Raw genomic sequence first — 24696 nt, forward strand, 5'->3', positions numbered from 1 at the left:
ATGTTCTGGCAGAAATTGGGTCTTTCCAACATACCCATATTTTCATGTTTCAGAAAGTTACTAGAGTCATCTTAACTTCAGTGGTGGTACATAACATTTTATTTATTCCAGGAGCAAGAGCTGATGAAAATAGTTGGGATTAAGTATGAAGTAGGATTGCCTACTCTCTGCTGTCTTAAACTAGCTTTTCTTGACCCTGATACGGGTAAACTAACTGGAGGATCATTCACCATGAAGTAAGGAAAGCAATATTATATTCAAATTGGGGGCTTTCATGTGGGGGGTGAGGTTGAAAGTTAAGAGATACCATTAATGTTGTGACTTGAGCTTTTGCTTTTGAAGTGTTGAATTCAAAGTGTTAACTTTTTATGTAAGTGCTTTACTTGATGCTTTTGCTGTTTTATCGCTTAATAGTTGTGTGTTCTGTTGTAATTAGGTACCATGATATGCCAGATGTTATAGATTTCCTGGTTTTGAGGCAGCAGTTTGATGATGCAAAGCATAGGCGATGGAATATAGGTGAGTTGTGTGGGGAGTTTTTGGTGGTGTTTTTTGGTGGGTTTTTTGTTTGTTTTTCTAAGTGTATACCTATTTTCATGATAACTTATTAAAAAGTAGGTTATGGTAAATAAATCCTAATACTGTGCTGAAATAGGAGAATAAGCTCTGTCCATATCTGGGTGTGGAGTCCTACTTTGTCCTTGATTGCAGCTGCAGCAAGCAAACAAAATACTGAAGGTGACCTGTAAAAGAAAGTGCAAAGAAAATCTCAGTTGTGTGTTTTCAGAGGGGAAGTAAGAATACTTTTTAGAAATATGGTGTTTATTGGTAACCAATAACTTATTGTAGCTTATACATTGCTTGTCTCTCTTTTTTTGATTGAAGGCCCTCTTAAAAGTCAACTGCATTGCCACTAGAAATTTTTTTTTTTTTCCAATTTCTGGAATTTCTGCTGGAAATATGGAAACATCTTCTCCACTATTTGAAATTTATGATCTTTAGATTGTACAAAGAGAATGCCTTTCCCATCTCTTTATACTTGTTTCAATTCTGTTCTAAACCCCATATGATTTAGCATCATTTAAGTGTATAAAATTATAAGTCACTGCTGTGTGATGTGGGGATGGTTTTGATTCGTTTTACTTTACCCGAGCTTAGTTATTGCAAAGTGTTGGATACTGGAGAATGTCCATGACAGGCATGTCCTCCAGTCAGATCACCTTTCAACAATGAAATCTAACTAGAGGAACAGAGAGCTGCATTATGACAAAATGATCCTCTAAGGTGTTGGTTTTTTTCAGGAGTCAGGAATTACATATGTTCTCATTCATAAGAACAGCCTTAGATTGTCTCTGAAATGTAAAAGATTACATAAGTATGACTGATTCTTCAAAGTTCAGGGTGAACTCTCTTCCCCTAGGAGAGAAATTTGTGTATGATACCATGTTTACAGAATTATAGGCACTGTTAAGTCCTTTCCAGTATCTCACTGTATTCTGTGAAGTGCCATGCTCCTGACAATGAAATATTGATAGCCTTCCCTTTTTTTATTTTAAGTAGGTTTCAATGTTAAGCATGTTTTCTGTAAAGTAGCAGTGATTACTGTACCACCTCAATTCCTGTGGTTCTTCCATTCAGGAGCTGTGGCTAGCATGTACACAGGTGACCTGGCAGCATTTCTTGCCACTTCAGACAAAGCAACATCTAGGAGAACGGAGGATTTTAATGCAAGAACATGATGCTGTATCTGATTGCCTGTGTAGAAACAACAGATACAACATACGTTTCTGCAAATATGCTGCCTCCTTAGTCTGTATTCGCTGTTTTCAAAGTGCTGTCCTCTCCTAAGTTCATTGTAGCTAAGTAACCTGAAGAAGTGGCACAGCTGGATGTTAAAAGCTCTTTTTTTTATTGTATCTTAGCTGACTTTTCTGCCAGGAAAGATGATTTGATCTCCTGTCTTTTGATGTACATCATGATATCCTTGCTTAGGATGTGTGCCTTAGCAGTAGATGTATAAATTACACGATGCCATATAAATAAGTTCCATATCAAAGACAGCTAGTCTTCAGTTCTGTAGGGAATTTGGTTAAAGACCCTAGGCTTGTGATTCAATAGGAAATACAAACCTTGATTTCTTCTTTAAAGATAATATCAGTTTAAAGTTCCCTTAAAAGACAAGATTGGTCAACATCTACTAATACGGCACCAAACTTTGCTCTTTCCTGATGGTTATGGATCTGTGGTTGTCCTCTTCTGCCATGCCATACGTATTTTCCCACAAGATCACGGCAGCAGTAGAAGAATGACTGCTCTACCTTGTATGTGAACAGCCTAGCCAGAAGTCATCTGTCAGTCATCATGATAGAAATCCAGGAGTAGAGTAGGGACTTTGAAATGTTACCCTTGCTGCTCTCAAGAGTATGAGCACAGGTAGCATCTCTTTCCTGGGCTGGCAACTGTCTTTCCACACTGCAAGTTTGTAGAAATAATCGGAGCTACACAAAAAGTACTGAAAGTGCCAGAACCTTTTATCAAGCCTTCGGTGTAAACAATGTGAGTTTCAGACCAGCTTGTAACTCTGGCAAGCGTGTGTAGGGGTTCGTTCTTCAGTTCCTCTTCTGGGTGGTAAAAAGAGCGGTAAAATAGTCTCCTTCTTTGAGACTGTATGAAATGCTAAAGCAGAGATGGCAAAGACGCTGCTGTTAAAACTGTTACAGCTCTTCCAGGAGCCTTCCAGAGTGCTACCGTGCTCTCTACATTGACACTTTGGATATTTTACTAGTGTATGTTTACGTACTTGCAACAAATAGTGCACTGTTTTGTTGCAGTGTGGAAGACAATATAAAAATGTTCCTAGAAAGTAGGTCGTATTTTCTACCAGGATAAGGAGAAATGCCTTAGAATTGTACATGAAACTGTTCCTGACTATTTAAACACATGAATCTGAAATCCCGAAGATTTATCTGACGTGCTCAAGTCTTCTGAACTTTCACCATAGCTCTTCATCAACAAAGTGGTATTTTTTTCATGTCGTGCAGTTGCTGGTTTGTCTTTTCAGGACTACTGTTACTATCTTTTCTTACTCCTCTGATTTCTGGCACTTAGCCTACAAATAAATATTTTTATAGCTAGTATTTGGAGAGTCACTGGATATTAAATTTTCTGACTCCACTTTAAGTCATTAAAACATTGATCTTTTAACCAATAACAATCCTTGGTGTTTTGGTGGGGTGTTGTGGTGGTTTTTTGTGTTGTGTTTTTTTTGTTGTTTGGGTTTTGTTTGTTTTAGGGAAGAATATTTGCTTACTTCTGTTATTTATATTTTTTAATACTAAATGTATATTAATATATTAATCCTTTCAGAAAGAACAAACTTAGAAAATTTGAGAAGTGACAGGTTCTTATTTCTACTCTATTTCTTATTTCTACTCTATCAGGACTAGAGGAAATGGCCTCAAGTTGCGCCAGGGGAGGTTCAGGCTAGATATTAGGAAAAAGTTCTTTACTGAGAGAGTAGTGAAACATTGGAATAGGCTGCCCAGGGAGGTGGTAGAGTCACCCTCCCTGGAGGTATTCAAGGAGCATGTGGATGTGGCATTGTGGCATGTAGCTTGATGGACATGGTGCTGTGTGGTGTTGGGTGGGTTGTGGCTTGTTGTTGTTGTGTGGTGGGTTTGTGTTTTTTGGTTTGTTTTTTTTTTTTTTTTTTCCCCAGGTTGGACTTGATGATCTTACAGGTCTTTTCCAACCGTAGTGATTCTGTGATTCTACTCAGATTCTATTTATTGCATGTCTTTGTCTTACTATAGTTTAACTTCAAGATTAATACTTGGGCTAAAAACTATTCCAGCAGGATTCCTGCAGCTTCAGCTGCATGTCTTAGACAGGTGTGCGTACCTGTCTCTTACATAGCAGCCACTTTTAAGTCCAACGTACATTTTACATTTTCATCAAGCTGATGTTATCTGGTGATAACAGAGTTCCGGAAAATTATGCTAAATACTTCTTCTAATAAGAATTTTTGGTCTGCTGTCCGCATAGATAAAGTAACACAGAGTATGTTGGAAAAATAGTGATTCCAGAGATTGTTCTGTGGGCTTTTTCAATCATGTTTTCTGCTTTAGCATTCTGTCCTTAGGAATGCTGTGGCTCTTGAAAAATCGGAAGTTGCTGCCAGTATACACTCCTTTTAAGTGGTTTTGGTCAGCTTAATGTTCAGCCCCATGAAGGCACTCACAGTTGTACCTCCACACATTCCTTTGTAAAAATGATCACTAGGGAATGCCACGTTGGGAGACTGTATTTAAAAGCTCTTCAGAATAATTTATTCCTTTAAAATAAAGCATCAGCTCTTATTTACATTTTTTGACCTTGCATTTCACGTATTTCTGGTATACTTGGTTCTGTTACATTCAGCACAATTAGGACTATTAATGGAAGCTTTGTAATGGTCCTAGAACGACTTGCAATCCATTGAATTTTTAAAAAGTACAGTAAAGAAAGCGGAACATTTTTGAGAATATATTTACTTCCTGTTAACTCGCACAACTGCAGCAAGCATTTGGGCAGAGTGTGGTTGTATTGAAATAGAACAAACATTGCAGCAGTTGAGAAAGTATGTGTATATTCACATCCCATGGAAACAAAAATGTGCAGTTCTTGGAATCTCAGACCTAAATTACATTTGTTCTTGTATTGAACGAACTGAATACTTCACTAAAAAATATTTCTAAATTCTGTGGCATGTGTTAATAGAAAATGTTAGAATTTATGACGGTGTGTAATACACGTATTCTCACGTGTAATTTTTTTTAATAACTCTTCTGACCTTTTTTCTCAGGTAGGCGAATACTTTGCAGTAGTGAAACCATTTCAAGTCATAGTAAATTACTTTCCTAACCTTTTGAAGAAGATTTAATAAATTTTATTCTTTTTATCAGTCAGATTGCCTGCATAGTAAAGGGAATGAATCCGAGTTACACTTGGGTAGCTGAAAAAGCACTTAAGAAACTAAGGAGGAGGAGCTCAGCAGTGTATAAAATATCCCCCGTATAAAAGTGTCACAGTGCTCTGTTATTTTAAGATAGCATGTAGTGTTTAATGCAAGTAGAATTGAGTCTTAAAGTTATAGCATTGAAATGTCTTACCTTTTCTATGAAATCAAGAAATAAATTCATATATAAAGAATATGTAGCTAGATCTACAAATCATTAATTGTTTTTTTAATGCCATATTAACTTTCTTTTTGGTTTAAAAGCAGCCTTCAAAAAAATTTAGTAATATTTTTTTAGAAACTGAATATGACTCATGTTTGCCTGTTGATGCTACAAGTGTTCAAAAGGATTTCTGTATTCAAGATCAAGCCAAAGGTATCTGAAAACCGCTTTTCTTGGGAGGAGTAAGGTGCCTTGTATTAATGAAATTATTTTGTGTTCTTACCTAGGTGATCGTTTCAGGTCAGTGATAGATGATGCTTGGTGGTTTGGAACAATTGAAAGCCAGGAACCTCTTCAGCCTGATTATCCTGATAGCTTATTTCAGTGCTACAATGTCTGGTTAGCAAATTTATCTTCAATCTTTTATTTTAATTACTTATTTCATTTGAAGTATTGCCTGAGCAACTTGCTTTCATTAAATTCAGTCCTGCATCTCACTGTACCAGTTTATTATAATACTCTGTGGTATATAAATAAGTTGTGTTACAAACATTAAATAATTACATTGTTGAAGCACTATTAGTAGATAATTTAAATGTGGTTATCTTTAAGCTGGGACAATGGTGATACTGAGAAGATGAGCCCTTGGGACATGGAGCTGATACCAAGTAATGGTATGGTACATTAATAATATAATTTGCTTTAAGAGTGTATTTAAAGAAGAAAAAAAATGTGTGGTTTTACCTAAATAATACTGTTCCAATTATTAAACTAAAAGTAGATCAAGACAAATGAACTGCAAAAAAACCATACAGCCATACATAGACAAGCTAAGTGTATGTTGGAAATGTTACAAAAACTTGTAACAGATGATGTATAGTTAAAGTTAACTTTTTTGGTACAGTTAGGGAGGATTGAAGATAAACCTGTGCCCGATGTCAGCTTTGAGGAAACTGGCTGCTCTGAGATCTGTCAGCATGCCTGCAGATGCTCAGTGCATTGAAGACACAACATGCACCTCTGAGATAATAGTAGGATTTGCTCCCTGTCTGGCCCAGCACATGTGGCGGATAGACATCCTGCAGAGTGAACAGCATAGCATGGGCACTGTCCACAGACAAGAATGTAGTATTTCTGAAGATCGAAGATTTCATAAAAGTCTGGTTAAAAAACAAAGTAAAATCAGCTTTTTTTTCCTTGTGTTTTCTAGGACACGTTTGATAATATTGTCATTCATAAGTAACCATATAAGGAACCGTAAATAATTCTTAATTCTTTTAAGTTGTAAATGTGTTCTTTTCAACTTTTCATTTTGGTTCAACCCTTCTTTTAATGGGTACATCTTCGTCATAAGTAAAATACAGAAGTTAGATTGTTAACATCACTAAAATAATTAATTAAAATAGGCAGATAACCAAACCTGAACCTGATTTTTTTGCTGTATGCACAAATACTGGCTTTTGTTAACACCTTCCTTTAAAAAAAATAAATTGTTAAAGAGGAGCATTTTGCATCATTCTTTGAAAATCTGCTGTTACATTATGAATTGTCAAAGTTGGTATGTCCTCAAGAATGCTAGGGTGATGGCACTTTTAATTTGCATGCTTAGGAGCTCTGGTTTTAGCATTTGACCTCACAAAACTGTGACAAGGTGGAACCACTACCTGGAGAAAGTTTTAGCGTCAACATCAAAGTCATTCTCTTAAACTTCACCTGGAAATCATCGACCATTCATTACCAAAATAATTTATTACCAAGAATTTTGGGTTTAAAAAAAACAACCCCAAAACAAACCACAAACTTTAACTGTGGTAAAAGAGTGTCTTGGTTGGTTCTAAAATAAATTCTACAATTAGATATTCAGAAGAAGATAAATCTTGTTTCATGGAGGACTTGTACACCAGACTGCATTGTAAGGATTTAAATTTAACATACAACAATATACAGAAAGGATACTGAATGCATCCAGAATGTCTTTGAGCAAATCAAGAACTATGCATTTGTTTTGGTTAGTAAAATGATGTTATATGTCTTTGAATTACAGGTATATATATTACACAAGACACAAAGATTTATGTTTTATTTAGTTTTCATGTTACATTCTAGCTGTATTTCCAGAAGAACTGGGAACTAGTGTTCCTTTAACAGATGATGAGCGCAGAACGCTGCTCTACAAACCTCTGGATGGAGAGTGGGGTTCCAGGACCCGAGACGAGGAGTGTGACAGAATTATTGCAGGGATAAACCAACTCATGACTCTAGGTAAATTCTGAATAATATGGGAAACTGTTTTGTGTTACATTTTTCATATTATGCTCATGCGTACTTCTGAAGTTACCAAAATGAATGTGATAAAATACACCTTTTACCTCTTGATTAACTGGAACAAAATTTTCTCATTGCGCATTTTTCAGTTTTTCATATAGTTAGTACATACAAAACCTAAGTTTTCTCCTGTTTTCAAAGGTAACTATTGCTTTTTGGTAGATAATTTGACATATGCTGGTGGTTTGGGTTTTACATGCTAAAAACAAATGTGATTTTTTTACTTTAGCTACCAGAATCTCTTGGGGTTAAAACTGCAAACTTTATGATGAACAGAATATTAACTATATTACAGGCAGATGGGGGGCGATCTTGTATACTTACTTAGAGAATGGATACCTAGAGAATGGATTTCCCCTGTATTAGCCTGTTCTAATTTCTGCTTCCTCCCCCACATTGCCTTAGTTGTGCAAAGTGTTCAGGAAAAAGTAATTAACTTAAAATCATAGAACGGTTTGGGTTGGAAGTGACCTTAAAGATCATCTAGTTCCAACCGCTCTGCCATGGGCAGGGACACCTTCCATTAGATCAGGTTGCTCAAAGCCCCATTCAACCTGACCTTGAACAATTCCAGGGTTGGGGCATCCACAGCATCTCTGGGCAACTTATGAAAACCTGCTTGCTATTTGGTTGTAGAGCAATTACTGTTTACAGGCAGCTTCTGAAAAGGTAATTGTTAAAACGTTCAACACATCACTGCAACATTTACATGATCAAAGATGGGTGTCTGAGATGGAGATCCATCAGTGAAATACAGGCTGAATCGTAAGTCTTTTGTATGTTTTGTGATAAGCAAACTGTGTTAAGTCAGCAGTCTTAGGTTTTGGGGTAACAATGGTCATAAATTAAATACATAAGTTATCACAGGTAATTTTTTTTTTAAACTGATTTTTTAAGTACTTGAAGCAGGTTAAGACACCTGTGTTTCAAAAAAGCTAGAAAACTCTTAACTCTCAAAATACTTCTGATACCTAAATGCCCTACATTATGGCTTCTTTGGTGACATACTGCATAAGAAGCTTCCCTTTGCTTCCAAAAGAAAGGAAATATCCATACAGTGTAGTAATCCAAATTACAAAATTACATTAAAAAAACTTGTGAGGAAATGGAATTTTAGTTGTTTTCACTGTGTTGTCCAGACTAATGGTTCTTACATTTTGCATTATGTTGTATGGCATGCTGCTTAGTTTGGGACTTAACTGTAGGATATGTGGTGCATATCGGTACAAAGTAGCAGTTGCTAGCATGTTCATAAGAGTAAGTAAACAGCTTTTAGAAGAAGAGCAGTCTGTTAAGCAACAACATATTTTCTGTTTTTAAAGACTTTTGAGAGAGACTTTAAAGTTTTTTTTATGTTTTTGAATTATGGTATTTTCACTTGAGGTATAAAATGTTAGAATGATGTGTCTCAGCACTCATGATGCTTCTAAGCACAGGAGGAAAAAAACAAGTTTGTGTAGGTTCACACACTTAAATTGCCCAGCAGTTTTCCAGCATTATGGTGGAGTGGTTTTAGAAGGCTTCTGTGCTGTTAGGTAGGGACAGGAGACTGTTTTTTTGTTTTATTTTGAGTGTGGATTTTCCCCATATCTTACTGAGATTGAAATAGTAGTGTAACTTTTATGGTAAGAATTTATTGCATTGCTTTGTTTGAAGATGGGAGAGTGGCAATAAAGAACCAAATAAAATGAGCCCGTGTTATTTACCACAATACCGAATTGCATGTCTTCATTTATTTATAATTTATACATTTAAATCTACTTTTGAAATGTGTATATTTTGCATGCACTTGCCATGTCTCTGAGGAGTCTGGTGCTTCATGCACAACAGAATGAGTAGGCACTGCAGTGATTGTACTTAAAGCATACACCTCAGCAAGCACTTTTGTATGTAGAATATCACAAATTGTTCGGAATATCTAGTTATTGTTATTTTTGGGGAAAGTGCTATAGCATGTGTTGCGGAGGGGGTGAATCTTGAAACTGCTAAGGGACTTGTGTGGTATATAACTTCTTTTTTTTTTTTCATTCTATCTAGATATTGCTTCTGCATTTGTGGCACCTGTGGATCTTCAGGCTTACCCAATGTATTGCACTGTTGTGGCATATCCCACAGACCTCAGTACCATTAAACAAAGACTGGAAAGCAAATTTTACAGGTTAGATCAAAGTCTCAGTTCCTGCTGTGAAATACTGCCAACCATATTTTTGGTAGCTCTTTGTCTTGTAATACCCAACTAGGAGATGGGTACAGGTATGCGCTTTCAGTTTCTCCCATCTTCTATCCTTGACCTAGGTTTCTATTTTATAAAACTTTAACAAGAATTGAACATCTCTTCTCCAAAATGTATTTTAGAATTACATGGCATTCAGATTCCTGTTCATGCAAATGACTTGTTCCATGTGAGATTCAAATTGCAGGACCAGAGACTAGGTCAGTAAAATGACTTTTAGTCAAAAGGATTAAGTTTCCACCTTACAATTTTTAAAAAAAAAAACCCTGTTTTTTATTAAGAGAAACCTTAGAAATATGTCAAGTGTTTTTGACCTAATGTGCTTTAACAAAAAAATAAACCTTGCATTATCACTTAAGAAGCTACACAGAAAATAGCTTCTTAAATTATTGGCCTTTAAATTTTCAAATTGTTGGACAGCAACAAAAACAAGTTTTACCTTTTTAACACTGTTTTGATGTTTTCCTAAACTATGATTGCAATTGTTGTATTTTTTTGCAGTAAATATCATCTATGTAGGAGTACGCTCCTCTAAATTGCTTTTGTTTCCTTTAGTTCTTGGGGTATTTCTGGTTTGAAAAATCAGTGTCCCTCTAATATTTGGTTTGAATAACACGGATAGCATTTTTTGGGGGGCCAAATTTCAAAGTTAATTTGTAGTACTTCGTGTGTACTAACTGAATATTGAATTCTAAATTAAAATAACTTTTCAATTTTAAAAAAACCCTGGTTTTTATACATTATAATGCAATAATGCACATTTATTGTTCCATGTTTATTGTGTGATATAAGGTAATCCAGCTTTCACTTCTGTAATGTACTGCTTTGCAATCAGGTGGCGAGGACTTTTTGCTGGATTTTGTTTCTCTTGTCAAAAGAGTAAGCAGTTATTTTTGGTAATCAGCATGCCTTCTTCAGTAAATCTGGTTTTATTAGTTTGTAGTATTGCCAAGGCCTGGTTAGGTAACAACCAACCACCTTGTGTTGTGCTTTCCAGTGAAATTTTTTTCTTTACCTTCTGCAGGAGGGATTGTTCAGATCACTTGTGATTTTCGTAGCTTTTCATGAGGCTTACCTTAAAACGTATTTTTTCCTTTCTGAACCAAGACTCTTAGCATGCCTGTATGTTTTTAAAAAACGCAAAACAAAACAGAAAAATTACGATCTTTTTCCAGTCACTACTAGCATTGTATAGAACTAAATACTGGACCCATAAACGTGATTAAATTGCATCTAAATACTTATGCTACACTAAACATGTTAAATGATCACCCGCTTCACTCTACAAAACACTTGTGCAGCATTTCTTTTCAGCATGTTTTGCTAGTATGAAAATAGAAGATGGTATATATTTGTAACTTCTATGCTGTCAGAGTTTTTATTTGAAATAGTATGTATTTTCTTTTATTGCATCTTTTTTTAGGTTTTGATTTAAATTTTTTTCAGTTATTTTTGTGCATCATTTTTCATAATGTGGCTATTCTAGTTAGGTCATTAAATCGGAGCTATATGAGGATTTCTGATTGTTGTCTGTCTGTCAGAAAAATGCATACTTTTAATAATTCTTTTTATTACTATTTTGTAAATCGCTCAGCTGTGACTTAAGAGGTGATATAGGGTGGGTTATGTATATCATAAGGAATAACAAAAGCTGAAGTGTCACAGCTGAATTTTCCTGAGGACCATCAGCTGTATATTCTTAAAGCCATTTGTATAAATAAAGACAGGACATAACAAGAGCAGGAAGCCTGAGGAAGCTGCCTTCTGCTGGTCACATAGGGCAGCAGATAAAAGCGTGCCTATTTTCTGATGTAATGTAAAAAAAATTATGGATGAGTTAATACCTTGGAAGAAGGATGTAAGGCTTTTTCTCCTATTTCATATATATTGCTAGAAATGAAGTCTCTCTTTTTTCTTGGTTTTTTTCCTTCCCTCTTCCCTCCTTTCATATATAGGCGCCTTTCTTCATTGATGTGGGAAGTCCGGTACATAGAACATAATACTCGCACATTTAATGAACCCGGAAGTCCTATCGTCAAATCTGCCAAATTTGTCACAGATCTTCTCCTACACTTCATAAAGTGAGTTGCTTAGTAGGTCTGTTGTTATTTCCATCTCTTAACAAGAGTGATAGATATATTTATAGGTAAGTTAGGAGTTCTGATTTTGAGTTTGAATACTGCCTATGTTAATGTAATTGTGGGCATTTAATTGTAAGGTCTAGAATTTAGAATGTGATTGAAAATGGTGTTTCATATGCAAAATAAAAATTTGAGGCTCTGTAGTCAACAGAAAAATAGTAGTTGTCTTTCAAATGTTCTATTATTGTCTATAGAAAAAACTCAGTGAGAAATGTTTCAGATTTCTCACAGTCAGTTGACAAATCTGTAGGCATAAAGTTTGTAAGAAGAGCTTACTGAGTGTGTCCATTGCCTTGATTTGCTTGTACACAGTGAATGCTGCTGTTCCCACCTTACAGAAACGGCAAGATACTTAATTAGTTTAACAAAAATCATGACATTTTTAGTGATTTAGTTTCTCAGTGTTAAATTGAATCTTTTTTTTTTTTTTTATTTCGTATGATCTTAAAAAAAAATTAGAATTGCATTATGTTTTTGGAAATACAGAACTTAGACTCCATACATAAGTCTTTGATATCATCAGTGCCTGTCATTTCTGATACGGGCTGGAGAGTGAAAAAAACTGATTCAGATGTTAAAAGTTTTAGTGAAATACACCTTTAGGAATAGATACGTATCTAAAGGGCTTCTCTACTACTAATGTTGTTCTTTAACATCTTTGTCCTACGTGGCTTTTTTCTGATTAATTAAGCAGCTCAGGGTTTTTCAAAGTGTGTGGTTTTAATTGGCTTAGCTAAATTAGTGCAACACATGGATATTCTTATTTAATAATGGCCTGTAGCTTTTGTCTATTAATACACTCATTTATGTGAACTAGCAATGTATATAAAGCCCAGACTTTTTTTAAGGTTCTAAGAGTAGGGTAGAAGGCCTAGACCATGGAAGGCAAATCCTGTAGTTCTAACAAGAGAGAAATACCTAGATGCCTCTGAGAATCTAAGGCTTAGTCTCAAAGTTACCTAAGTCTTTTAAAAAGCAGAAAAGGCAGGAGCGTTGTTGCTTGATATTTTTTCACCTTCTCCCCCAGCTGTTCTAGTAGACTGCATTATGGATTACGATTACAGTGTAGAGTTGCTTAGTGTTTATGGCTCTTTTCTGGTGGTTTGTATTGCTACGTAGTAGAACACCTTTGAGCTTTTTTGGGGGGAGGAGTTTGCTATGTTATACAAGAATTGAAAGTTGGTGTTTGTTTTGCTGATTAAATTATGCAATTTATACAATATTTTATACAATAACAGTGTTAGTCCTTACACAAATAAACATTACATCTCAAATGTCTTACACTGTGGGTGCTCATGTATTAAGTTGCACTTTTGTACACTAAACCCACTGTAGTGTTTCTTACAAAGCTAGATGGGTCCCAAAGCCCTTTATGTGGTACAGGATTAGATTTTTCTAATGCTAATAAATTCATGGTAAAGGATTATGATTTTTAATTTTAAAACATTAACACTGTTAAGCGGTCCATATCTTACAGAGTACAGATAATATTTCATAGCTTTTTGAGGAGAAGATTAGCTTTTCTTATTACTGCACTCCTCTTAGTATTCATGTAGCACTAGTCACTTTATAATTTTATTTGGGAATTGCTTCATAAACATTTTCCTTATCCTAGGCAAAATACGGTTGATTCCATAGGTGAACATGGAAAATAAATGTTAGTGTGTATTTCTTTTTACACAGAGACCAGAGTTGCTATGACATAATTCCATTATACAATGCAATGAAGAAGAAAGTGTTGTCTGACTCTGATGAGGTAAGTGGTTGTGTCTTAGATATTGGCATTGATAGACTGGAGAAGCAGGACCACTGTCTCTGTCCTACTGGATACGAAAGTACTGTTTTCAGTCACTGTAAGGGAGTGGGGTGTACTTCCCTGTCAATTAAATGTTTCTTTTTGTCAGCTGGGAAACTGGGAAAAAATCCAGCCTCTTCTCCTCCTTTAGTGCAGAAAGCTTTAACGGTTTACTGGAGAACTTAGATGCTTCTTAAACTACTGAGAGGTTTTCAAAACTGACAGTCACATGAAATGCTTCCCAGAGGGACAGGGATAGAACTGTAAAGACTCACATTATAGAATTGAAGTATAAAAGAACTCACCTACTCATATATGCTTGTATTTTTTTAACCTTTTTATGCGACTCATTATCTTGCTCAAAGGAAGAAGAGAAAGATACAAATGTGCCAGGAACTTCCACTAGAAAAAGAAAGGTAATTTTTTTATATATAATTTATAGTGCTATAAATAATGCAAAGTGCATTTGTAAACGAATGTAAAACTGAAAATGTTTTTATTATTGTGTAATGTCAGCTTTTGGAAAATTTTGAGCTTAAAGTGATGTGGTGTCCTACTGAGCTGTTCAGTGTAAAAGCATTTCTGTCTGTGCTGCTGCATGTTACGAATTCATTAATTAGGGTTTATATCCTGCAGGGTACCTTTTCCATTAGATTTTGTAAAAACAGCTAGTTTATTTCATATATACCAGACAATATTGTCATTTCAGGATCATCAGCCAAAGCGGCGGCTACGTAATAGAGCTCAGTCATATGACATTCAGTCATGGAAGAAGCAATGCCAGGAGCTGCTGAATCTCATTTTTCAGTGCGAAGACTCTGAACCATTTCGACAGCCAGTGGATCTCCTTGAATATCCAGTGAGTATTTTAGAACAGGAAGGCTGGTTATAATCCAGTTGTTAAGTGTTGGTTGTGTTTTGGTTTTGGGTTGTGGGTTTGTTTTTTTTTCCAACTGTGACCATATTTCCAACTCTTTTAGTTGAAACTACCTGGACTTTACTTGTCTACCTGGACTTCAGTAAAGCCTTTGACACTGTCTCCCACAGTATTCTCCTGGAGAAGCTGGTGACTCGTGGCTTAGACAGGTGCAATCTTCTCTGGGTAAAAAACTGGCTGGATGGCCGAGCCCAGAGAGTTGTAGTGAATGGGGTGAAATCCAGTTGGCGGCTGGTCACAAGCGGAGTCCCCCAGGGCTCAGTTTTGGGGCCGGTCTTGTTTAATATATTTATCGATGATCTGGATGAGGGGATAGAGTGCACCCTCAGCAAGTTTGCAGACGACACAAAGTTGGGCGGGAATGTTGATCTGCTCGAGGGTCAGAAGGTTCTGCAGAGGGATCTGGACAGGCTGGATCGATGGGCCAAGGCCAATTGGATGAGGTTTAATAAGGCCAAGTGCCGGGTCCTGCACTTGGGTCACAACAACCCCATGCAACGCTACAGGCTTGGGGATGAGTGGCTGGAAAGCTGCCCCGCAGAAAAGGACCTGGGGGTGTTGACTGACAGCTGGATGAAGATGAGCCAGCAGTGTGCCCAGGTGGCCAAGAAGGCCAACGGCATCCTGGCCTGTATCAGAAATAGTGTGGCCAGCAGGAGTAGGGAGGTGATCGTGCCCCTGTACTTGGCGCTGGTGAGGCCGCACCTCGAATCCTGTGTTTGCTTTTGGGTCCCTCACTACAAGAAGGACATTGAGGTGCTGGAGCGTGTCCAGAGAAGGGCGACGAAGCTGGTGAGGGGTCTGGAGCACAAGTCTTATGAGGAGTGGCTGAGGGAGCTGGGGTTGTTCAGTCTGGAGAAGAGGAGGCTGAGGGGAGACCTTATCGCTCTCTACAATTACCTGAAAGGAGGTTGTAGAGAGGTGGATGCTGGTCTCTTCTCCCAAGTGACGAGTGACAGGACAAGAGGAAATGGCCTGAAGTTGTACCAGGGGAGGTTTAGATCGGATATTAGGAAAGATTTCTTTACTGAGAGAGTGGTGAAGCAGTGGAACAGGCTGCCCAGGGAGGTGGTGGAGTCACCCTCACTGGAGGTGTTTAAGGAACATGTGGACGAGGCATTGTGGGCATGGTGATGGTGGTTGATGGTTGGACTTGATGATCTTACAGGTCTTTTCCAACAGTAGTGATTCTGTGAAACTTCAGGCAGCTCTATTAACAGAATTTTTCTTCAGTGCGTGGTTGTCAGCTGATAATAATGTTTATTGCCTTTTTAAAGTAATTTCAAAAGAAATTGTACTTCTGTGCTCTCAAATACTTCAGCTGCAAAATGTTTTGTATTCAGGGATGCCTATGTTGTTAAGTAAACTACAGCTTTTACAATTAAGATGCGTCTTTTCGGAGAGAAAAATGGTCATATATGAAGTGTGTATGTTTGGTTGTTGCATGTGACAAATGTAGTCATGGATCATTTTGTTTTCAGAAGTAATTTTCATATCCGTCATCTGGGCTTGATGCAGAAAAAGTACCCACTGAAGAACTGTAGTGAACCATTAACTGTAGTAACAATGACTTTCCCAAATTTCGCTTTCTGTCTGGGTGATTACACTGGAGTTCAGATAGCCATGAGTAGCCATTTGTAACTACAGAATATTTGAACACAAAAGTCTTGTTGCCTTGGATCTTTTTTAGCCTTTTAGGCTAGTTTAAGTAACAAAGCAAAGGTTTTGCATGCTTTCCTTCTAGCATATCTTAAGTTTTTCCTTAAAACGTCACTCTAAGGTGATTAACTAGGGGGAAATTAATCATCCCAATTAGAGAAAAGAAAGGCTTCTCTTTTGGAAGTCACTAGTAGGTCTGTCTTGACACTTCTGCAGCCATTGGGCACCATAATTTTTGAAGTAACCTATAGTTTATGCCGTGGCCAACTACAAGTGGCCCTTTGTGTTTGAGATCCTCAAATGAGCTGCTAAGAGAGTACCTTACTAGGCTTGGGCATGAAAGACTCTGCTCCCTGGTGTCACAAACCTGTTTATCGTTCAGAGACACTCACAAAGGTTCTGTTTGCTCTGATGGATTAAGTTAACTTTTTGGTTAATTTTGGTATTTAAGCTTTTTGTCGTACTGATATTCTTCCATAGCTGAGAAAAAAAGTCCTGTCATTGGCTTGGACAGGGTCCTATTTAAGCCTGTGGAGTTTTCATTATTTTAGTATTACTTTCCTAAATTGTCAAGTCTCCATTTGGGAAACTGCTCAGGTTTCAGCAGGGATGTGCTATGCCCCTGATCAGGTTCAAGTATTCAAACTTCGTATTTTAAAGCTAATATGTAAAAACAATATTAGGCTTAGTACCAAGTTTTAGCTGTTAAGCTACCTGGAAAGCTTGTTATCACGCTCACATATCACAGTTATCTTCCTGATAGTGTGTCATTAATATAACCCTTAGGACACAAAATTTTGAGCTCTGTGTTTCAGTAAATCTGTTTACAAAATGAATTAAGTCTTGTATAAGTCAACTTCTAGCCTCGATCCTGTCGAGTATGTCTGTGAGGAGTTATGTTACGTATGAGTAGAAATGAGCAAAATGTGTTTAGCAGTCTTCCATACCTATGTAAAGAGGACATTTGGTTTAAACATGTTTATCAAATGCATCCTAATGAAAATGCTATATTAAGATGTGGGGAAAAAAAATGGTAATACATTGCTTTACTATTTCTTAACAGGATTATAGAGATATTATTGACACTCCTATGGATTTTGCTACTGTTAGAGAAACACTGGAAGCTGGCAACTATGAGTCACCGATGGAGTTATGTAAAGATGTGAGACTTATTTTCAGCAATTCCAAGGCCTATACACCAAGTAAAAGATCAAGGGTAAGACTTTCTTTTTTTTTTTTTGCTGTTTGAAAGGCTACTTACATCTGAAAAATACAGGACAGAAAAACAGAGAGACAGTGTAATTGATTACTTTAAAAACAAGTTTAATTATTTCTGATCTTCAAACATGAATATTTCAGAGAAAGTAGTATAGCTTTGTATTGTAAAGGAAAGGAATGTATGCTGTGTAAATGCCTAAAGTTCTGATGTTCTGCAAGTGTTTCAAAGTAAACATTTGAAAGTGAAACATTGGAATAGGCTGCCCAGGGAGGTGGTAGAGTCACCCTCCCTGGAGGTATTCAAGGAGCGTGTGGATGTGGCATTGTGGGATGTAGCTTGATGGACATGGTGCTGTGTGGTGTTGGGTGGGTTGTGGCTTGTTGTTGTGTGGTGTGGGTTTTGTGGGGTTTTTTTTGTGGGTTTGTTTTTTTTTTTGGTGGGTTTGTTTTTTTTTTTTTCTTCAGGTTGGACTCGATGATCTTACAGGTCTTTTCCAACCGTACTGATTCTGTGATTCTGTGATTCTAAAGGGAGAGCCACATTGAAGGAAAGATCTGTAGAAACAATATTGTGGGTACAATAGTGGAATTTGATATTTTGGGGAAGAAACTAGGTTTTCAAAACACACACGTACAAAGCCCCAAACGCCTCTGCTTTGGAGGTTGCCCCAAACTGAAATATCTAGGTGTAGAGAGTAGAGGATAATGAAATTCTATGCTCTTCACCACTGTGCAGTGAGATTGTAATGAAGCACTTAAGATTTCTGGGAAACAGAACTGTTTACATAAAGCATGAGCCTACAAAGCCATTCTTACTGAGCCAATACTGAAATGCTCTGCCCCAGTGGTAAGAGTTGATAGTATTTTCTCTCAGATTGACTTGTAGGTGCAGTTATCTGTTAGCAGTGAAAGTTAAAAATGTATGCTTACGCATGTTGAAGGCTTGTGTAGCTTTTCTTCTACTAATATGCATTAGGTGTTAGACTAGAATTATTTAATAGCTTTTATGTTTGGCTGTTCTAAATAGCAAATTAATCTCCTGGACTTTATTAACTTACAACGCAGGCACAAATTCCTTAGTAGGTGACTAGCAAGAAGGACTGATCAGTGATTGATCTCTCTTCAGTCAGTAATAGACAATTCCACTCACTGTTTGGGCTGCCTGAGAATCAATCTCTTGTTTTTCAGTTGCACCCAAGGGCAGGACTTTTTGGGCAGGTCTGGATTCTTTTGTGGTTTTTCTTTCTCTTCTTGAGCTTTTCAAACCAAGATAGGAGAATGCTTGACATTATCTTAGCTCTGTGTGATTTCACAGATTCTTCTGACATTTTTGTATTTTTTCATGTTTCTTCCAAACAGACTGGTATAGTAGTAAACTTGTAGCTCTTTTTTATTTTACTTAGAAATAGAAGTGGAAGGTTCTGATGTCAAGAATTTTAATATTCCAGAACCTATGCACTTTCAGCGCATGCAACACATAGGTGTTGAATGGTGATGTTTTCACTCTGACTAGTCATTCAGTGATATTTTTAGCATCTTACTTTACATCACTGACACTTACTTGAAGAGTAAACCTAAACCTGTCAGCTTTTTTTTTCCTTGGCACATTAGACATACATTTTTATATAGTTTCTTCACGTATTTTCTTACGAAATTTCTTTGGATGTCCTCTCTAGTAATGCATGCAGAATCTGTCACACTTACTGTTTAGTCTGGCACTCGGATAGTTTGTCTGGTGTGTCATTAGGTAGGCAACTGTTTAATATTGTCTTTGTGTTTCATATTCGTGTCTCTTAAAGTATCTAGACACTTCACTTTGTGGTTTTTGTTTCCAGAATTAATAGCAACTGTGCTCAAGTAATTAGTTGTGATCTAAACTAAGTTTGATTGGGTCTCTCTGTAAATCATCCAAGGCTAGAGGGAAAAAAAAAAAAAGAAGAAAAATGTGCACCTACATAATTCTAATACATTTATTTATTGTACCTGTTGCAACTAACTCGCTGGTAGTAGCAATTCATCCATCAGAGGAATAGACCGATGTTCAAATATAGGGTATAAGGATGCAACTTAATACAGAAAAAAAATGGATTGCTTGACACTATGTATGATACAGTAAAATTCCGTTAAGGATCTCTCTTTGTGGTTTCTGCTGAAACAAGAAAGGGATGCATTCTGGAAAGGCAGTTGAAAAGGTGGCTCTTCTAATTTTTCCTTTTGTGTGTGATCTTCACTTGTAATACACTTTTGAAAACCCTGAAAATAGTTAAAGCAAACCTACACATGGATTAGTGTAAATCTTTTGAGACAGACTGTAAATTCCTCTAAAATATTTCCATATTAATCAGTTTACTTTTCTATTGTTCAATGATAAGTAAGTACAATGGTACTTCAGAAAAGTATAAAACTTGCTTGTTTACTGGCTTTTCTTTTTAGATCTACAGCATGAGTTTGCGCCTTTCTGCTTTCTTTGAAGAACACATAAGTTCTATTTTATCGGATTATAAATCTGCCCTACGCTTTCATAAAAGAAATACAATAAAGAAACGAAGGAAAAAAAGAAGTAGAAGCAGCTCAGTTTCCAGTAGTGTTGCATCCAGGTACATTAATTCCTTTACAGTATTAATGAAATGCTGCGCAAGTTTGACATACCTAAACAGTAGAACTTAGTGTGGGGTTTTTTTATTTAATGCTTCCTTTACTATTCCCTGTATTGCAGAATGATAGCTTTGACAGGCAAGTCCCTAGGATGTGGAAGAGTGTTAAACTTTACTTAGAGCTATCCTAGTGTAAGTGCTTAAAATTCAAATAACTGCTAAACATGTACAGTAAAACAACATTGTTAGGATAGTGATGACATCATGCTTTGTCATACAACTATAGCATTTATTGTAAAGATTCACTTTTCAGAGGCTCACAGCTATATCAATTTCCATAGTAAATTGTCATATTTTTAACATACTTCATACAGAGATTATTGGTTTACTCCCATGATCTCAGACACTAGCATTTAATTTTATTTATGCCTGTAAAATAAAAAGGTGGTCATCCAGGATACAAATTGTTACTTCTTTTGCAGCCCTGAAAGGAAGAGGAGATTAATAAAACCTCAGCTGAAGGCAGATACTCCTGCCACCTCTTCATCTTCTGCACCTGCACGGTCAACAGCACTGAGACATGCTCCACCTCAAATGAATGGAAAAGCAGCTGAAACCTCTTCCCTTGTGCGGACTAGAAGCAACAGGGGGATAACAGATGTGGCTGTTGCAGAGCAACCATCTACTTCTTCAGGAGCAAAGCCTTTAACAATAAAGCCTTTAATTACAAAGCCTAATACTACTGCAGGGTCAGGAAAGACAGGCAAGTTGTTTTGTTTTGGTTTTTTTTTTTCTTTAAGCTGTGAAAGTTTTTAAATATAAAACTTGCTTTTTGGAAATCTAGTGTATTTTTGTCAGTTAAGACTGGTTCTGTTTTCAAGCTGCTGCGCCTTTGAGGTTCTTCAGAGGAACACTGAGCAAGTTAGGCTATGTTGTTTTATGGAGGAAGCTTTCTCACTTGTAGATCACTGATTGAAATTGTTTATAGTAGAACATGACTGACTTTTTAGCCAGGTAAGATTGAATGTGGTATAAATTACTTGAATATTTTTTTTTCTTTTTGTCCTTCTAGTACTGGAGAATTCAACGAAACATTCCAAGAACCAGAATATTGTATCAGTCCCTAGTCAATCTGATTACAGTCATAACACTAGGAATAACTCCACAAGAGAAAATCCTGAGAAAGAGAAGCAAATCAAGCGCAAAGTAAAATCTTCCACCGTTAATCAACAGGGTACGGAGTTTCTTTGGAATTTCCCCCCCCAATGATTGATGTAGTGGCTGTAGTGTTGTACTTTAGTTGTGATAATTTTGGGGGTGGGGAAATTAGTATGCATTATGATATAGCAGAACAGGGAGGTCTAATGGAACAACTCAACCACAGTTAGTTTCCTTCTTGCTAAATTAGCACAGTTTTGACTACTCTTAACATCATTTCCATGGTATGATAACTGTGTTGTTTAACATATCAAAACTGGCCAGACATATATGTACCTTTATTTAAATTATTACAAGGGTCATGTTATGAGTTCTCAGATTCCAAAGCAGACTTCTGTAGGGTCACACTTTAAACCCTGTGGGTTTTACCTAATAAAACTTATGTGAGTTATATTAGGATCAGTAACGCTGAGCGTAATGACACTCTCCACAAACATGAGCATAAAGATCAGAGCATCCCAGCTGCAACTTTGTTCTTTCATTTTTTGCCACAGCAAAATAGAACTATGCAGTGTTTACTGCTTCTGTTTAGTATATTTCTATGGATTGATCGGACCTAGTTTCATGTAATCTTCTGACTGAACTTGTTGGTCTTTTGATGTCTGGATACCTTAAAACTCAAAGCTTCTGTGGAGACTGAAATGAGATCTCCTGGTCATAAAAACTTTCCTGTTTGTGAAGGAGCTTTGAACTGTTACAAAGGTGCTGTGAAGCAGCTAGATCCACTAAGCATCTTTTATCTGAAGATGGAGAAACAGTAGTCTGCAAATTGGGCCCCACCTAATTAATCTAGTTATTTCTTGTAGTCCTCCTCTCCCCGAGGATTATCTGTTCTTACTCTTCCATGCTTCTGAAAAAGCAGCTTGTGGTCTGATAAGTTAAATCATCTGTCTATTCCTTGCAAGCTTTCTCACAAAGGCCTCAGCTGTCACCATATTGCATGACTAAATATGCACCCATTATATGACTGGATGTTTGGTCATGTCAGAGGTATCTGAACATTGTTGATGTGATCCTTTCTCTCCTGCACATCCACTCATACAACAGTGGAGGCCTGTACTTTTAGTGCGTGATGGGGCACATTTGAACACAGCAGGAGCTGTGCATGGACATTCGATCAAAGGACTGGATGAACTATCATGCTGACTATGAGTCTGTCCCCCTGGGTCACGTTTTAGGCAAGTGCTGTGGTGTCAGAAGATCTCCATAAGAGGTCCTGTGACATGCCCCACTGAGGAAGTTAAGTACCAGTCACCTAAGAAAAACTCATACCCCATAAAAGTCTCCAAGCAAATACCTTCTGCCATGTGTCTGTTAATGTGAGAAATCTGTGTAAATTGCATACTTTTTTTTTTAATGTCCCACATTTCTACCGTTTTCCTCACTTATTGTTGAAATAACCCTGGTCTAATGAGCTGGTTGTAAAGGATGCTACTTCAGGCTGAAAGAAACTTTTTCATTTCTCCAGAGGTGACCTGCTGTGAAGCATTCCCCATCCTTGCAGCAGTGCTTCTTGAGCAACTTTTTGCTGTTGCAGATACCAAATAGGAGTTTTTGTCCACTGGTGTTTTATCAGCCAAGAAGAACACTTGAGCTGTTCCCTTTTTTTCTTTTTCTTCATTCCCTTTTTTCTTTTTTCTTCTCTCTTCAAGCGACCTTGAGCTAAACCCAACTAGAAGTTAGTCCTCATTGCACACTGGCATGAAGCTCTTTGAGCTGTACTTTGGGTTTCTTAGATTTTTGACAGATTGGCAATTACTATGAATCCATTCAGGTATTTCAGTAAGGCAGTGTGAAAATGAATATAAACACAAATCTGTTACGTGATAAGTACTCTTATTTCTTTACAGCAGATTGCAAGAATAATGCTTTGGCATCAGGAAGCGTTCAGGTAAACGGACATGGAGGACAGCCTTCAAAACCTCCAGTTAAAAGAGGTCCCGGACGGAAACCGAAGGTGGAGACTAATAACAGTAGCGGTGAAGTGGTGCACAAGAAAAGAGGCAGAAAACCAAAAAAGCTACAAATTGTTGAACAGCAAAAGGTTGCAGAGCAGAATACAGTCCAGACCACAAGGGATATACCAGAAGAAGCCTCTGCTTCTACTGCATCCAATTCTCTTTCTGAAAATAATATGAAGGAAGACTTGTTACAAAAAAAAGGCCGTGGGGGTAGAAAGCCAAAAAGGAAGATAAAGACCCATCAGCCAGGCTCGGACCTCGTAGTTCCTGCAAATGTTAAAATGCAAACAAGAAGCAGGAGGAAAAAGATAGATGAGCCTATGGAGGAGGGGTCTGAAGAGCTTAAAGATTCTGAACCTCACATGAGAACTAGAAACCAGGGTAGGAGGACAGCCTTTTACAATGAAGATGACTCTGAGGAAGAGCAAAGGCAGCTATTGTTTGAAGACACCTCCTTAACTTTTGGAACATCTAGCAGAGGCAGAGTCCGAAAGTTGACTGAAAAAGCAAAAGCTAATTTAATTGGTTGGTAACTTTTACCAAGGGTTTTACTTCAGAGTGCTATGAAGCAGGTACAGTTAAGGAACAGCAGAACAGACTTCTGCTTCCCTGCTGCTATTATGGGTTAGAAGAATATGTTCTGGTATCAGGAGAAAAATTCAGCAAAAAATAGACTGAAAGAACATTCTTTGAAAGAAATATATATTTTAAACTTTTGCTATTTATTGCCCTCCAAATAGGTTATGCATTTCAACAGTAATTTTGTTCACAGTTGAGAATAATTGAAGCAATTTCTGACTGACGTACAGAGTTGAGAACTACTCTGCTCGAGTAGTGCGTAGTATCTCCACACAATTTTAAAAAGGCGATAGAACTTTTAATGCCACAAACTGAAAACAGAAGTCTATTTTTGACCAAGCAAGGTACACTTTGATTGTAAAGTCAAGTTGCCTAAGAAGGCAGATTTTGGCAAAAACTGTCAGTAAATTCACTTACATTTCTATTAAATACAAAAATACCAAACTTTGCTGATCTGAAAATGCTTAATTTCAGTTGTGATGGAATGGTCAACTGCAAAAGAAGCCTAGCACAGGCTGATGGTTTATCCAAGTTCTGCCAAACATAGCAAAAATGTAATCACAAATATATATATATATATATCCACATTGGAAAAAGTTTGACTAATGTCTAATTTTTCAGACCTTGATTCTTGTATCAATCACTAAATCTCTGTTTATTGTGCCAAAGACTGAGAATCAGTGCAGTGGAAAGCCTTTTTTTCTTTTTGAGTGTCAGTACAGCATACCATTTGCAGTGATAAAAGCTGTGTATTGTTTTAAATAGTAAGTTGTTAACATTGTTCTGAAATGTATCCTTTTTGGTACTTTTGGTAGAAAATAATGCACTGGTGGGGTCCTTTGACAGAGATGTTTTAGACAAAATGTATAATTGGTTA

The 24696-nt window shown here is 36.9% G+C and overlaps 1 protein-coding gene across 1 annotated transcript in view; it reads left to right on the plus strand.

Moving 5' to 3' along the window:
• The window catches only part of PHIP (pleckstrin homology domain interacting protein), a 116415-nt gene extending 92462 nt beyond the window's left edge, over positions 1 to 23953 (plus strand). Inside the window, exons 26-40 of the mRNA XM_059835913.1 lie at positions 112 to 236; positions 437 to 519; positions 5447 to 5558; positions 5772 to 5833; positions 7266 to 7421; positions 9522 to 9642; positions 11673 to 11798; positions 13542 to 13614; positions 14019 to 14069; positions 14363 to 14512; positions 17313 to 17465; positions 19901 to 20064; positions 20544 to 20824; positions 21134 to 21295; positions 23130 to 23953. Of these exons, the coding sequence (XP_059691896.1) occupies positions 112 to 236; positions 437 to 519; positions 5447 to 5558; positions 5772 to 5833; positions 7266 to 7421; positions 9522 to 9642; positions 11673 to 11798; positions 13542 to 13614; positions 14019 to 14069; positions 14363 to 14512; positions 17313 to 17465; positions 19901 to 20064; positions 20544 to 20824; positions 21134 to 21295; positions 23130 to 23773 (2463 nt within the window). The 3' untranslated portion in view covers positions 23774 to 23953. The remainder of the gene's footprint in view (positions 1 to 111; positions 237 to 436; positions 520 to 5446; positions 5559 to 5771; positions 5834 to 7265; positions 7422 to 9521; positions 9643 to 11672; positions 11799 to 13541; positions 13615 to 14018; positions 14070 to 14362; positions 14513 to 17312; positions 17466 to 19900; positions 20065 to 20543; positions 20825 to 21133; positions 21296 to 23129) is intronic.
• Positions 23954 to 24696: the final 743 nt, after the last annotated feature.

Source organism: Gavia stellata, chromosome 2 (genome assembly GCF_030936135.1).
Source record: "Gavia stellata isolate bGavSte3 chromosome 2, bGavSte3.hap2, whole genome shotgun sequence".
Taxonomy (NCBI): Eukaryota; Metazoa; Chordata; class Aves; order Gaviiformes; family Gaviidae; genus Gavia; species Gavia stellata.